This window comes from Trachurus trachurus, assembly GCF_905171665.1.
Source record: "Trachurus trachurus genome assembly, chromosome: 12".
Taxonomy (NCBI): domain Eukaryota; kingdom Metazoa; phylum Chordata; class Actinopteri; order Carangiformes; family Carangidae; genus Trachurus; species Trachurus trachurus.
This window is the reverse complement of record NC_139908.1, coordinates 9908583-9925505: the sequence shown is the minus strand read 5'-3', so window position 1 is coordinate 9925505 and position 16923 is coordinate 9908583. Positions and strand designations below refer to the sequence as shown.

Here is a 16923-nt window from a genome sequence, read left to right as displayed (position 1 = left end):
AAACACTCTGACTCTGTGAACACACATAGAAAATGTCCCTCTCAGTGTAATCTGTCCGATTTTATGCAGGCTTCCTGATAATATTCTTTCTTTCTTTATTTAATATTCATATCTGTATTTTTTAGGTGGCCAGGATTTCTGATTTAGAAATTGCATGGTGTTAATAATAACCTAAACTGACTCAGAAATCCCATGAAAAGACCCAAACCAACAAATATTGACTGTGTATTCAAAGCCTGATTCCTCTGTGCCACCAACGTCCATTGTGTTTTTAATTTCCTTTTTTTTTTTGGATGACAATAGAGCTCTCTGGCACAGAGGAACCAGCTATATCGGGCTTTGGTTACAAAGACTAGGATCATTTCAGTGTTGGTTTTGGTCTTTTTATGCTAATTTTCTGACAGTTAGAAAAATACAAATTATGACCAGACCTAAATATGTGAGTGAATCTATTCTTGTATAACCAATAGGATCATTCAGATAAATATGTTGTTATTAAATACGACCCATGCAACTGCAATTAGACAAACTGCTCAACATGCATGTGAAAAGCCCTTTTATATGATGTTGCAATGATAACCAACTACCTGTCGAGGGGGAAAATCAGAGGTGAAAATCTAAATCAAAGACAAACAACTTGTGTAACGCGGCTGTTTGCCATGCAGCCCCTGACTGCACCTGATTAGCATTAACGTTGCCTGAGGCTAGGACGAATCCAGCCGCGCTAACAACAGCACCACATCAATATCTGCCCATTTATACCACAGCAACAGTGGCGATGACTAATCTAACGGCTAGGACTGAAGGCATCGGGCCACCCACCCACCCAGGAGTCATGCTGTTAGGGTGCAGCAGCAGCAGCAGCAGCAGCAGACGAGGGGCCCCTCAAGAGTGGGCAGATGCTGCAGTGTTAAGCCTGGGATGGCAGAGCAGAGCAGAGCAGAGCAGTGGAGCTGCATGCATCAGCTGCCTTAATAGACGATTAGTTATGTATCAGAGAAAATGGGAGAAGGAGGGACAGATGGAGAGACAAGAGCGAAAGATAGACAGAGAGAAAGTTTAATCTTAGGATGTTTGGATGTTTGGATACAGTAAGCGCCCACTGTGACATAAACTTCAAGGTGTTTTAAATCACTTTTAAAGAGCTTCAGTTTTTTCTTAAAGTTTTGAGTTTAGATGCAACAGTGGGTGGATAAGATTTTCTTTTATATAGGGCGTTTTTGTTCTAGTTGGACCTTAAACTTGGACAGTGAGACCCCCGGCGTAGTGGATGTGGTTCGTACGGGAAGATAAAAGTCCAAACAGACAGAGAGTGTCATAAAAAAGAGACAAGAGGAAGTAAACAGTTTAAAAGGAGCAACAACCAGCTTTGCTTTCCACAGCTGAGATTTTTCCAGCAACTCCTGTCGCTTCATCAACGTTAAGAAAATCTTTACAGCATGAAAGCATAACAACAAAGCACAGAAGGTATCAAAATGATCTCAAATCTCTATATGATCATTTAATGGGGCGGTTATTTTCTTCATCACACAACATTTATGGTTTATGTGATGTCAAAAAGTAGCAAAAAAAAAAAAAAAAAAATAGAAAAGACAATCCAAAATGAAACGATCTCCATTACTTTTCATCATTGAAGACTAAAAAACAACAAATATTTACATTTGAGGGGTCAGAGCTGGAGAATTTGGGGTATTTCTTCTGTAAAATCAATCAGCAGATTATCAAAACAGACCATCATTGCCGTAAAAAAAAGTTTCAATTTCTAAACCACCATCCAACATCTGGACAACATTTTTTTTAAAAAAGAAGAAAAAATGACATTAATAAATTCCATGAAATAGTTAGAAACTCATGTAACTAGTACATTTCTCAGTATATCACAGAAACTCAGGACCATGTAGTGAGAATCCTGATCTGTTTAATTAATTAAAGTGAAAGCGTGTTGTAACTTTTCAAAGACGACAAGATGCAATCATCCTTTCATGAATAAAAATGTGAATTCATGAATAATAAAACTCGTTTGATCAGTTGAATGCTGCTACACCAGCAGCTCATGGTACATGCTGCTGCTGCTGCTGCTGCTTCCTTATGAAATATCAATTAAACTTCTTTATGGAGGGAAATTCAACTTCTGACCACACAGTCTGTCTTTAATGTCACTTATAAGAGTTAGAGAGAGACACACACACACACACACAAACACAAACACACACATGCTGAGAGTGGGAATAAATTCAGTGTGACGGAGCAGTCAGAAGCCTCCGAGGCTGTGACAGTAACACTGGTGGGCAGGTGTGAGTGGAGACGTCTGCTCACCAGTCACTGTGCAAGACTGACAGCCAACCCTCAACACAGTGTTCCTCACACACACACACACAGACACACACACACATGCACACACACAAAAACAAAAACACACACATCTCCTCAGTCATCGCTGTGAGCTACAGAACAACCAAACAGCACCGAGCCCAGACAAATGCACCTGCCCACACACATTGACATGACAGTGTGTGTTTGTGTGTCTGTGTGTGTCTAAGTTGAGTTTGGGCTTCAGCCTCAATACCTCCAACGTTTTTTCCCCCCATTTCTCCCGTGTGGTACAACAAACACACACACAAACAGCGTTGGAGACAACCAGCACCTCCTGCCGATCCGTCACCGCCTTCAAAGACAATTCAATTCAGTGGAAAAACGCTGCTGCCACCGCCACCAGCGCCGCGCTCTCCAAACTGTTGTGTCAGGATGAAATGGGTTTTAATTGTTGTCGGGGCTTCAGCTTTTAACGCACAACACACAATTAAGCTTTTGAAAAGTGGACTGCGGAGTTGTCACTGAATAAAGCGACAAGACACGCGGGTGGGAGATGCCTTTGTGTTTGTGTTGTTTGTCTCCATCTACGAACGCATGCAGGCAGATGCCGTCGATGAGGATTTGTTTGCTCATTTGTGCAGATGAGTGTGAGTCCGTGTGTGTGTGTGTGTGTGTGTGTGTGCAAGAGGTTAATAGGAACCTCACATATGTTGACTGGAGGGACTTGGGCATGTAATATGGGCTGATGGCCACTGTGTGTGTGTGTGTGTGTGTGTTTGCAGCAGTGTATTGATTTCCTTTAGTCCTTGGTGTATTTAGTGAATCAAACTTCCTGCTTTGTCTCTTACTTTTTTTTTACCCCCATGTAACAAAAGGGCCCTCCGGCATTTACAAGGCAGCAGCACCACACACACATGTGAACACACACACACACACAGAGCTGACTCTCCACTCTCACTTTTATCCTGGAGAACTGAACCAACAAACTCCCATGATTCAGTGTGTTCAACAGAAGTGAACCTACAGTGAAAATCTGAGCCGAGAGAGAGGATAGAGGTAAAAAAAAAAAAAAAAAAGTATTGTTCCCCAAATCAAGAAGGAATATCTCAACAGTTGATATGAAATGTTGCTCCGACATTCATGGTCAGCAGAGGTCGGATCACCCGGACTTTGGCGATCATTTGACATTTCATCTAAACGCCACCATGAGGTTGACAACAGGATGAACAGATGGATGGCGATGACATTTGTGACTTATGTTCAAGTTCCCCAGAGGATAAGTTTTCTAATGTGTGTTTCTCTGACTTTTCCTCTTAATTTATTCGTGGTCACCAGAGGGTGGTTCACTCAGACTTCAGTGATCAACTGACCTTTTTATCTAAACATCTACTGTAAATAACACACTGTGCATTTGCAGGTCAACATATGGGATGGACATGACATTTGCTGCAGATGTTCGATTTCCCCAGAGGATAAATTCAGTTCAACTTTCTTGTTTCTCTGACTTTTCCTCTCCTACTATACCACAAACAGATCAGTGTTTTAATTTCTCCTGTGAAATATCTCAATTCAGTCTCTGGCTTGTCCTCAAAGTTTTCCAAAGAGAGCTGATCTCCCAGATGATGAACCTTGATGATTCCATGACTTTTCGTCTTGTACCAACATTGACATTTTCTTTCAATTTACTGAAATAACTAGATCGACGGCAGTTAAAGGTACAGTATGTAAGAAATCTAAAGCAACTGGCTGTAAAATCGTCCTAATATGTAACAGAGACTCAGGAATAATGTTCATATAACATACTGAACTCACCAACAACAATCCTACAGCCAAGATATTCGCATTAAAAAAAAAATTTTGCGGACCGCAAATCATGTTTATGTTTTGAATTTTTATGGTTGGCTTGTGTCGCCACCCAGCGCTCTCTCCCTGTCACAGCGTCTGTGGCATTTCAGCCTCCGGGTTGCCAGTTAGCTTCCACTGAGCTGCAAATACGGCTGGGAGATAAAACGAGATCATGAAAAAAAAGATTGTGTTCTATTATCGGTTATTGGTCATATTTGCTTGATATCACACGGTAGAAGCGGCTTGTCCCTCTGTCGTTTAATAGGCTACACAGCTTGCTGTTGTGAGCATGTAGCCTAGTTAGTTTGAGCTGCTGCTAACGCAAAAGCTAAAGGGAAGAATTACAAAGTGAAAGTTAGAAAAGAGGGAGGAAATGTGGCGAAATGGAGCCGATGGTAAATGAAGTGATTGTGAACGTGTGGAGTGGTTCATGAGAGGAGTCTGTCCCGGTCAGGTCGCCTGTCTCCGGTCCTCATGTTTTATGATCCGACGTCAGAAAGTGGAGGAGAACCAGCGGCTCGCGTCGTTTATTCTGCGGTAAGACGTCTCATATGTTGGCTCATCTACGGCGTGATTAACACGCACTACGGCTCCGGTAGATGCGGGGTTACAGTGTGTGTGTCTGTGTGTGCGTGTCTGTGTGTGCGTGCGTGTGTGTGTGTCAGCGCTGCAGACACAGCGTCGGAGCGGTGAATGTAACAATAACTTGCAGATCACCTGAGTGACGTGAACTCCGCTCGTAGTTACTGTGAGTCAGAGCAATAAAACAGTGAGGTTGTTGATGAATATTTAGCTTTTTACTCTGCTTTGAGACTGACTGAGTGAGCAGGGCGGAGGTTAGCGCGTCGCTGTCTGGCAACCTGGAGTCTGGTGGGTAGGGGAGGGGGGACAACGCGCTGCTGTGTTTTGAATTTGACTGCAGCAACAATTTTGGCCACATTCTTACATATCGTACCTTTAAATTTAGTTCAACCTGTCACAGTCTGCAGAATATGAATTGTAAAAACTAACTTTTGCAGCATATCAAAGTTGCTGTTTGTTAGTATTTTGAATTCCAGCAATTAGCAAATGCTAACAGTGTGTGTTGGAGTTGATATGAGCATTTAACAAACAGAAAAAAAAGAGTTTCCGTCTCCATCTGTGGAAGCTCTCCTGAATTAGATTCAAAAGTAACTGGATGATATTATACAGGTCAGTCCAGTCAGAAATAGCTGGTTCATGTGTACACATGGACCACGGTGAATCATATCACCATCACCATAGCGGTGCCTGTGGAGGTGCCTGATCTTATTGGTGACGGCTCCCGCCAATTCCACGATGCCAAAAATAAAACAAACAGACAGGGTGAGTCACGGCTCTGCTTATGCTGCTCTCTCTTATTAGGGAGACCCTGCTTTGAATCAGAAATCTCCCACTTGTGTTGAGACAGAGAAGAAAACATGTTCGGGAATAAACCAGAGCCAAACTAAAGGAAATAATGAGGGATGTATAAAGCTGAGGTCATGGCTACTTTTTTTTTTTATAACTGTTGTAGCAAAATAGAAAATCATTAGGAGCAACAAATGTGTTACATCGGCTGTTTTGTACAAGTACTTGTTGTTTTTTTTGTTGAGTATATATCAAACCATGACATTTTTTGATCAAATTATATTAAAAGGAAGTAAAAGACAATGGATTATTTACATTTTATCCACATAAATAATGTCCCGGAGTCACAGGATTCACTTTGACTTCTGTTTACAGGTCAGTATGGCAGTTATAGCTCACATAAAATAAGAATGGGGAAGGAAATAAAGAGATATTTTATAGGAACGCAGCAAAGAAGAACCAAGCTCTCAAACTGTTTCATCAAAAGAACTAGAAAAGAAATTATAAGACCTGATAAAACTGACATCTTACTAACATCAAGTCTTTTAACAAACAACCTGTAGGCTACATGCAGTAAAACTAACCACAAGCAGGAATGATGGTACCAAACAAGCTGACACGATCTACCCTTCTTTTAGTACGTCGTCTTTGTCCTGCATTTCAGAGAGCTTCGACCTCAGCAGGGTTATTATCTCGGCTCCGCTCACTGACATCCCACCTCCACAGACACCAAGCATGAGGCCACAGCGCAGATATGACAGTGAGTCTGTGCTGTTATAGTGCAGTGATACAGGTGGCATCAATCTGAGGCACACTCAAAGAGAAACATATCTCAACAGTGCATGGAGAAAAAGCAAATTGATTGATTAAACTGACTTGATTCATTCAAATTAATTCACACAAGGTAAATGCAGTGTTGTTCATGGGGAAATGAAGGTTCAGGTTGGGTTTAGGAGGATGATGACCAACACAGTCAGCGTTAACACCAGTGACCACTTGGTTAAGGATAAGGTCGGAGCAATCACGGTCTGTCAAAGCAGAGCGTCTCCTGCGTTGAGGTCTGCGTCACCGTCTACTCTCTGCTGTCAACACAAGGAGCTGTTTGTTCACTGAAAGACAACCAGCCCCCCCTCCGAATTTCCACAGACTCTATCCACCGACCTTTGCACAAACCTCCCACTGAGGCACAGAGCATTTTTTTTTTCTTTGCTTGCAGAACCAGCACCAGACTCGACAAAAACACTTTTCCTTCTATGTTCACACACAAGCAATTATATTCATTCTCCCACAGAAAAAAAACAACAAAGACTTAATTTCACTGCAGAGTCAAGGACCAAAGATAATTGCTGAAATGTGAGCCTGGCATCATGTGCTTATCCTCCCTGAGGTTATTTCTGAAGATCAACCTGGGTTTATCAAGGTCTGCCATTCATTTTCCATGATCCACAGACTTTTTTATTAAACATACCACACAGCTCTCTGATCCCTCCAGGAGCCCTCGTGTCTTAAAAAACAGACTCAGACTGGAAAGCATTATTTCTTTTTTGGTTTATACACTTAGTTCATATACTTAGTTTTTAAACCTCTGGGCCTGAATCAGTCATATCATTACAGAGGATAGGCTGGTTAGTATGAATGAACCACTCATCAGAAGTTGTTAGTGGCTCAGTTAGCTTAGTTTAGCTTAGCTTAGCATACTGGTAACAGGAAGTGAAGGCTCGGCTTTGGGGCTCTACATATTTGAATTTGGAGGGAGAAAATATTTAAAATCCTGGTTGGAAACGAGCTGTGAACAGTAGAAAGTCCAACTCTCACATTCTTTCCCCCATCAACCAGAACCTCCTCCTTTGAGCAAGATTTTTTGGTGCTAGCCTACATCTTTTGTTCCTGAAGGGGATGACCATCATAATCCATGTTGTTAAACGTGACTCTGTTGATGTCACCAATGTGATTGATTTTGTCTTGTTTCTAGCCTGGCTAACACACCAGACCTCATCTCAATGTAGATTGAGATTCGGTCTGAGAACCACACGTTCATTTTTTCGTATTTGAGGCGTGGTTTATGAAAGCCCAGAGCTGTTTATTGGGCGCTACTGCTGTTTATCAAATGCGTCAGTATAGTTTACAGCCAATCGTATCAATCATACCCGATGACGTATGTAGAGCAACAGAAAACTGCTCGCTAAACGTTGCTCTTTTTCCAAAATAAACTTGCGGTCTAAACTACTTAAAACACTTTCTAACGCTGCATCGAAAGGTAAAGCGTCTGCCGCCATGTTGGATCAAAAAACAAAGTCGCTTCTGTGTCATCATCGTTCTGTGATTGGCTCCCTTAATAAGGGAAAAATCAGGTCAAGAGCGAATACAATCGCGCAATGGGTAGCCTATATCCCGGCTGTCTTGTTTCAATCATCACTCCGTCATTTCAGTTTTTTATCCTGCATAAACAACAAATATAGACAAGTGGCAGCTTTTTAAAATAGATATTTACAGTAGGTCCTGCTCTGATAAGCTGTTGTGGGCGTTTTTCTTTATTATGCAACATAATCAATAATGTATTAAAAGCATTTATCATTTCAGCAAAGCCAGTGTCTGTCATTAGCATCACACCTGGGATGTTCACAGCTGTTTTACTATCTTTTCATCCATTGTTCTAATCGACAAGTGCGCATTGTGTCTTCGTATTGAGCATGGCGGTGATGGATCACTGAAACTCCCTCGGCTTGCTACGTATAGAAAAAAAAAAAATCCCCAAATATCCAACTGTAGAGACGAGACGACGCAGCAGCTGACCTGATGTCACGGGTCGTTCCAACATGCGAAGTGCAAAAGAGGAACAGCGGCTCTGTGACGCTCACACTTTGACTATCAAGACGATCAGTGACCTCATTCTGACTCACACCCACCACGATGTTTGGATACACACACACACACACACACACACATAGACACAAACAGAAGTACTGTGTGTAGTGTCAGTCTGCTCGTGCTGATAGGTGGCCTGCGGTTTCTCCTCAACACTAATCAGTCAAACGCGTGGTGTGCAGCACTCATGGACAAAAACCCACAATATGTCTCTGGTAGGAAGCACGATCGCAGCGTGAAACTCTAGGACTTCCTGTCGCTCTGGGCTATCGGGATGCAACAGAGACTCACGAGCTCACACAGTGGAGAGATGCACACTCACAAACACTCCCAACACCACCACTACCACACCACCACCTCCTCCTCCTCCTCCTCCTCCCAGAGCAAAGCAGCAATGACTCAACAGCTTAGTAATCAACCACAAAGACACACACTGTGCAGCAGCTTTTTACACCGGCAGCGTCAAAACAAAACAAAACAAAACAAATGAACTTTGGGAGAAAGATGATCGGGCAGGAGGAGGAGGAGGAACCCTGCATCATCACTGTGAGTGAGTGAGTGAGTGAGTGAGTGAGTGAGTGGAGCACCCAGTGTGATCGGCGCTGGCACAATAGCATATCACTGGACCACACCCAATACGTCATGACTCATCAGTCCCCAGCTACCCCCCCTCTTTTCTCTCCTCTCTCCTCCTCTCTCTGCCGCCGTCCATCCATCCATCCATCCATCCATGCCAACAGAAAAGAGGAGGAAGAGCCAGAGCAGGAGGGGAGATCATGATGAACAGAAGAAGAAACATGAGGATGCAGACACAGTGAGACGCACATACTGTACACACACACACACAAAAAAAGAAGAGACACAAACAGATGAGTGAGTGCGTTGTGGGTGGGTGGGTGGGGACTCACCAGCTCGACCGAACCATAGTGTTTCCTGCTGAAGTCTCCACGCCTGCAGCCCAGGTCCTCCGAGGCGGAGCTGTAACACAAACTCATGGTCAGAAAAACGCAGGGCCTGCATGTTCGTTCGTCTCATCACAACACAACACAACACAACACACGCAAACACAACCACACAGAAATGGTCACGACGTCGCCTCATACACAAGGGGCAGTTGCAGCATCTGCTTTTCCCTGAAGTCTCTTTATCGCACTTTATCGCCTTCTTCTTCATTCACTTTTGTTCACAAATAACGTTCTTTCCCCTCTTTCTCTCTCTCTCTCTCTCTCTCTCGCCTCTTTCCCTCTTTCTTTCTTCCTTCCTTCCCGTCTTTCTTTTTCCTTCCCCTCCTCCTGTCTGTGCCTCTGACGGCGTGACGGGGGCTGGCTGGTGGCATGGTGACTTGCTGGGAGCGGCGGCCAACCCAGTTCTGATTGAGATGTGGGTCCTGATTGAATTAAACCCCAGTGATAGATGGAGACTGGCTGGGAGAGCTGACTGCTGGTCAAATAGTCAAATGCACACACACTCACACACACACACACACACACACACACTCACACACACACACGGTAGATCCAATCGCTTCTATAGAAGAAATTTCAAAGTTTATGTGGTCTTATAGAGCCACTTGTAAGATACGTGTACCTCTAGTTTATCTCTAGTGTCAGATAAAACCCTTCTCACATGCTAAGCTTATAATAAATTAATTAAAAACTACTGAGATATCAACAAAGCTGATTGTATTTTGACAAATGATGTTTCAGGAGAGTTTCTGCATGTTCCATAATGGAGCTAACAGCTAAAGAATTAGCATTAAAGGGGACATATTATGGAAATATCACTTTTAAAGGCTCTTTAACATATATTTGGGTGTTTGTCTTGCCTTCCAGTCCCCAAAATGTGAGAACTGACAACTGAAAAATGTCATGTGCAGGCTCCCTACAGGTTGAAATCCATGTGGTTTTTACAAGCTGTATCCCGCAGTTGTCTTCCAGTAATGTCACTAGGTGTTGAATTTGCATAATACCACCCCTACCTGGGACCAGTAAGGGGTGGGGCGGGGCAAGAGGGGGTTTGTTTGCATTCAAAGGGACAGGCACTGACACCAGCCGGCTGTTTTAAGAGCATGAAAACAGCTGTGATGTTTGATCCTTGGGGTATTTTGACCAAAGCATGTCACAGATATGTCTTTAAGACACCTGGGAACTATTTTAATTTGTGGAAAGGGGGCATAATATGTCTCCTTTAAGACTGAAAGCAGGTAGAAACAGCTAGCCTGACTCCCTGTAAAGGTTAAACCCCGCCTACCAACATCGTTACACAGCTCACATGTTGCATTTTGATTAATACAGAGGCAGGATGTGGTCATACAGGGAGTTACACTTTCTCAGAAAATGTTCTAAAAATAGTGCTGTTTTCACTCCCCTAGGGGGTCAGCAGAGGTACTGCAGAGGGGTCATGACATGTTTGGTTGATTATACAATTTTCTTAACAATGTTTTTTTTGTTGTTAACAATTTTTTGTTTGTTTCCACATGAAAACGTCAATTTGAATAGCTTTCAGAATGCATTAAAAGACATTGTTAATATTGCCAATGGTATCAGCTAACAAGGTCTGTTTATAAATGGCAGTGGCACGGCCATGAATATATTAACCTGTTTATTATTTGAATAGCTGAGTGTTGAATCCAGGGTACTTTATACATGTAAGGGGGGTCCTTGGCCTGAAAAACGTTGAAGACCCCTGCTATAGTCTATGCTAACTCTAGCTTCATATTTACAGCACAGACATTAGATCGTTGTCAACATCCGACTCATGACAAATGAGATATGTGGCACGTTTCCAAATAATTTAAGTTGTGCAAAAAGGTTACAACACAGCGACTTTGCTGGAGTCTCAGTTCAGAGTCAGTTGGCAGACGTATCGCTGAACAGCCCCATGTATCACTGCTAATATTCAGCCATCATGATCGCATTACTATCGATCCCACCTCGATCCAAAACAGACGAATCACTTGATATCAACGGAAAAAAGCCTAAAAATTGTAGAGCGAAATTAAACAAGGAATAACAAGCAGGAGTTAGGGGTTATTATTCTGAAATGATCGACGACACAACAGCCAAGCACAACAGCAGCGTCCTCAGAGCTCCCTCTGTAATAGGATTTGATTTCTTTGGGAGTCTAAATGTAACATGAATCTGGTTAAATCCTATTAAAAATGAAGTCATTAGAGAAGCAAAATAAATCAAAAATCGTTGCCATTGGTGGTGAGGTGTGCCAAAGTAGTTTCTCACATTATACACAGGGACAGCGGTTAAACTGAGGAAACAAGGTGGTTCCAGTGGTTAGTCAAGGACTTTTTCTTTTTCTTTCTTTTTCCATTTTTAAAAGAAGAATACGTCAAGGATTAGATCCTAATACAAAACCCACGGGGTGCTGTGCTGGTGAGCTACTGGTGCACGGTGACACTTCACATGTGCACAGTCAGCAGCAGCAGCACACGAGCCTCAGCAGCACAGACGTTAGATAGATCGTCACACTGCAGCTGCATGGTCGCATCTCATCAGTGCTACATGCAAACTGATAGTTATTGTGGCAAAACACACATTTGATATATAGTAACTTTTGATATAAAGGGGTATTTTCTGACATCTTAGGAAACATATTATAAAGTGAATTGCTCCATCTGCATCCATCCAGTATCTGTATGATTGTCTTCTGTCTCTGCTTCCTCTCCTGACCACATCCCCCACTCCCTGTCCTGTCTGTCTATCTCCCCCCTAACTCTTCCCCCTAGGTTTCTCTCTCTCTCTCTCTCTGCAGAGGAGGAGATGAAGGCAGAGTGGGGTTGTTAATACATAATGTACACTCAAGCTTAAAGGACATATTTTAAAGTGCATCTGTACAACAGGATGTAGCCTATTCATCACTGCTTCATTTCCTTATACCCGCTCTCTTCCTGCTTGCTTTTTTGCGACCATGGGTGGGGGTGGGGGTCTGCTGGAGCTCCATATACTGCACCTCACCCATTTTTTTCTCCTCAGCACCCAGGTCGCTATCTCTCCTTACCCTTCACCTTTCCTTTCAGACGAAAAGGATTTTACATTGGAGGATGGGTGGGTGGGTGGGGGGGGGTAATTAAGTTGCACCCACCCCACCCACCTTGCTAATGAAAACCGCTCTATCTCCTGGTGAAGCTCCTCTCCTTCGGGAAAAGGCTTTTAGAGTCTGCCGATGTTTAAGTTTATATATTTATAAATTTTTTATGTTAGAAGTGGGAAAAAAAAGAGTTGTTTTCTCTTGGTTTTAAAATTGCTCATGCTACCAACAACATCCCTCAAGTGGCTGTGGTTCAAGAGAGATATTTTGTTTAATAACCTTGGTTAAACGGTTTGGCTTTCTGGCTTGAGTTGTTCTGCATCAAAGCAGTCACTTGGCGGGTTTCGTGCACTAGATATTCTTTTTCAAAAACCTCAACACTTGGCTCTGCAATGCCCGCAGGGAAAAGTGTTTACTGCCAGGGTGAGAATGTTCCTTTTGTTTCTTTGGGAAAACATTCATTTTGTTCAATTTTAGCTTCTTCACTTAAAAAAAAAAAAAACGAGAGGTATTTTAACACGTGTAGGAGGAGGAGGAGGAGGAGGAGGAGGAATCGCAGCCTGTGGTGAACTAAAAGCCGTTTGCACACACAAGGTGGTTTCTGTCAGACCAAACAGATGAGCAACGTTCAAGCGATGCTGACACCTATTAAAGAGGTGGAACGGGCCGGGGGGAGTAAAGTGCCTCGAGTCTGATGAGAAACAACAGAGCGCCGGGAGTTCAACAGCAAGCGAGAATGACACATCCAGATTTCAAGTACAGTATTTGTACAAAGAGTCAAAGCTGCAACACCATTGAATAAAAAGAAAATGAAAAAAGCACATCCTCTTGATGTCAGAGATTCTTCTCCTGCATCAAACCAAGGACTTAAGTTTCTCAATATTGAATAAGTGCTGAGTTTGAGTAAAGATTATTTATTGCTTCTCATAAAGCGCCGATATTATGAAGGTTTTATGTCCATTTTATATCCTTTGCTGTTTTTCATATTATATTCAAGTCATATTAGCGGTGCAGCTCTGGGGGGTCCGTCCACATCTTAAATCCAGACTGAAATATCTCGACAGCTATTCTTGAGATTGCCAAGGAATTTCTTACAGTATTTCATGTTTCCCGTAGGATGAATTGTAACTCAGCTCAAAGCTGCGCCGACACACAGAGCTGCTGCTGAAGATGATAACTACTATGTATAAATATGGACGCCCTGTTAACCTGCACTCACTCACTCACGAGCTGCACAACATGCGTTTGACATATATGGTTGAAAAAGAAGAAAAAGAAAACCCATTATCTTGGATTCGAAGCTGCTGTCCATGTGTTTGGAAATCATAAGTTGAACTCTGCACCCCTCTGCAACAGTTCAGATATCCCACTTTCCAGCAGCGTAATGGCTGTTAGCCAAAGAAAAATGACTTTGAAAGCTTGGAACCAAAGAGAAATCGCTCTGAAACAGAAAGAGGTAGAATGGATATTCATTACTCAACTGCTGCCCCTCAGTAATGGAGTACGGGAAAGGTTACAAATTGTGGTTTCTGTCACAAGGCAATGGACAGCGGCTCCATACACATACAGTCAAATGTGAAGTATAAATCACCAGTGCACAACACTGATCGTATGAATCCTCCCTGTGCTGCTGAAGACAAAGAGGTTACATCACATAACCGTGTGGTGACCCTTTCAACTCGTCAATCGTTCCACAAAGAGACACAGAAAAAACAAAAAAAAACAATAAGCGTTACCAAACACAAAGATTGTTGAGACTGTTGACAATAAAATGCATAAAAAAACAGGTTCATTAACTGGCAACACGTGCAGAAATGACCTAACATTTCACTTCCCTCTGTCTCACACATCCATACCTGGCGACTACACCTGACAGTCTAAATAATTCAAGTGTCAGTCGACTGTTTTCTGCAGCAGTTCCCGCTACAGAGGCGCCAGAATCACATGGGGAAATGACACAGATTAGAAACGTTTCCAGTGCACACGTGTACATGTAACAGGTTCAATCCGGGAACTTTGTTGAATCCAAAACCATTGCACCAACATAACAAACACAGATGATGATGATGATGATGATGATACAGATGTGGCTCGGTGCATTAAAAGCATCACACACTTTCTGCACCGCACACAGCTTGTGATGAACGAATAAGTCACAGTCATTTTGCCACAGTGATGAATGGAGGGATCAATTAACGCCATAACAAGCCATAACAGCAATATGACAAGAGCAATTAATGAAATTATCCTTAGCTTCTCTTTGGTCCCTCTCTCTCTCTATCTCTCTCTCTGCAAATACAGCTACCAGCGTGCTGTGCAGACTAGAGCAGCCTGTGGCACAGAGCTGGATGTATGTTTACTATATGATACCTCTGCCTCAGTGCTGCTCAAGTGTCACTGCAGCCCCCCCACCCAATCCCCCATCCCCCAAAGCTCTGTGCCTGGTGTTGCTTTAAAACTGGTAAAGAGCTGCTGCTGCTGCTTCTGCTGCTGCAGTGGTGGCATTTTCAGATCAGTCATCAACAGTAAAAGAGAGAGAGAGAGAGAGAGGCTGGAAATGAGCGACCAGCAGCACACAGAGTGTAGCCTATAACCTTGGACTACATCTGAACTCAGCTGCACAGTTAAAGCCAGATGCTCAGCCTTCAGCGTGGCCACCACCACCACCATACGTTATTCTGCTGCTGCTGCTGCTGTCACACACTGCCCAAGCCGCGAGCACCTCCAGTCTACCTTGAACTGAGACTGAGAGGCACGACATGAATTATTCACCGTTTTCCACGCGTGTAGCTACATACCCTACTGTAACGTCCAGCCCTCCCCTAGACGTGAAATGAAACAACAACAAAAAAGAGAGATAGCTCAATTAATAATCAAGGGATGAACCAACCAACAACCACCACCACCAACACAGTTTTATAAAAACAAAGCTGCACATCATAGAGTAAAACCCTATGAGTAAAACCCAGCGCTGTGGTTTTAATTAAAAAGCTGTTGTGGCTCAAAGAGTCTGTTGTTGAGGAGCGTCAATACTTCCAGACTGGAGAAGAGGAGACTTGTGGATTCAGTGGCGCTCAGTTTGCCATGCAAAGTAGGAAATAGGAAGAAAAAAATAAAAGGTCAATACTCAATACTATATATCATGCACTTGATACACAACTAGACAAGTATACTGAAAACTAGACTCCGAAACAAGTCGATTACTGTCAACATTATTAACCGATGTCGCGGCGTAACGTGGCACTTTACGCACCGAACAAACGGAGCAGGTGTTTTTTTTTCCCCCCAGCTTTGTCTAAATTGCTCAGGGCTGCAGCAATAAAAAAAATAAAAAATAAAAAATAAAAACTGGCATCGGTGCTGCAGGGAAACGACAGAGCGACGGCACAGAGCTGCACATTCAACAGATGAGAGGTGACATGCACACACACACACACACACACAGGTAACAGTATAGGATGTGTTGGTGCCTTTGTTTTGTGTTTTTGTGTTTGTTTTTACCGCTGATTGAAAGTCAACAGTTTGTTGGACGCTGGATCCACACTGTTCATGTCCCCATGCGATGTCAGTCCAGCGGACAAGGCGACAACAACAAACCGGTGTCTCTCTCTCCCTCTGAGTGTGTGTTGTTGTTGTCTCTGCCTCTTCTCCTTCTCCCTCTTCTCCTTCCCTCCGGTCTGGTCCTCCTCCGGCTAAGAGCTCAGGAGCATCACTGCGGCGCAAACTCCGACAACAGCTGATCTCAACCCGGCTGGTGGTCGTCCGACTCTTTCTCTCTCTCTCTCTCTCTCTCTCTCTCTCTCTCTCTCTCTCTCAGTGCTCTTGGCTCCGTGAGCGCGCGCAACTGGTCACAGCATGATGGTGAAGCGGAAAGAGCTCTGCCATAGGAGTCTCTCTCTCTCTCTCTCTTGTATCTCTCTCTCTCTCTCTCTCTCTGTCTATCTCTCTCTCTCTCTCTGTGGTGCATTTCAAGCCAACACAGGTTTTCGCTGGAGGCTCTGCAGAGCAAAAGGCGCCATTCAGAGCAGATTATTCTTATCGCTCCTTTTTTTTCTCCCCCCTTCTCCTTCTGCTTCCTCTTCTTCTTCTTTGAGTTGCTGCTGTTACATCATCGTCAATTACGCAAAGCTTCTCTACAGTGACAGTATCCCGGAGCGCAAAGTGATGTCAGGATGCAGGAGGAGAGGGGCTGAGGCTGCATGGGGCTGAGTCTTTGTCACCCGGTGCGAGCTCTCAGCCAGAGCCCAACATGAAGAGACACTATAAGCCTGTGTGTTGTTTCCCTGTTTTCTTAAAAAAAAAAAAAAGTGGCTCTCGGTGAGTTAGGAAGCTGAGAAGAGCAACACATGTCAGTGTGAGTGCAGCTTTTGGATCATGCACCGTCTAATTAATGGCATAATTAATAGGCAATAAGTAAATTATTAATAATCCTTAACAGATCAATTATAGGGCTTTCATATCGGCACAGTTTGAGGTTGCCAGGTTGGCCGG

The 16923-nt window shown here is 43.3% G+C and overlaps 1 protein-coding gene across 1 annotated transcript in view; it reads right to left on the bottom strand.

The window, feature by feature from the left end:
* The window catches only part of garnl3 (GTPase activating Rap/RanGAP domain like 3), a gene marked incomplete at its 5' end in the record, with an annotated part of 76299 nt that overhangs the window by 43108 nt on the left and 16268 nt on the right, over window positions 1-16923 (bottom strand). The window contains one exon of the mRNA XM_083982858.1: window positions 9300-9369. Coding sequence (XP_083838984.1) covers window positions 9300-9369 — 70 coding nt within the window. The remainder of the gene's footprint in view (window positions 1-9299; window positions 9370-16923) is intronic.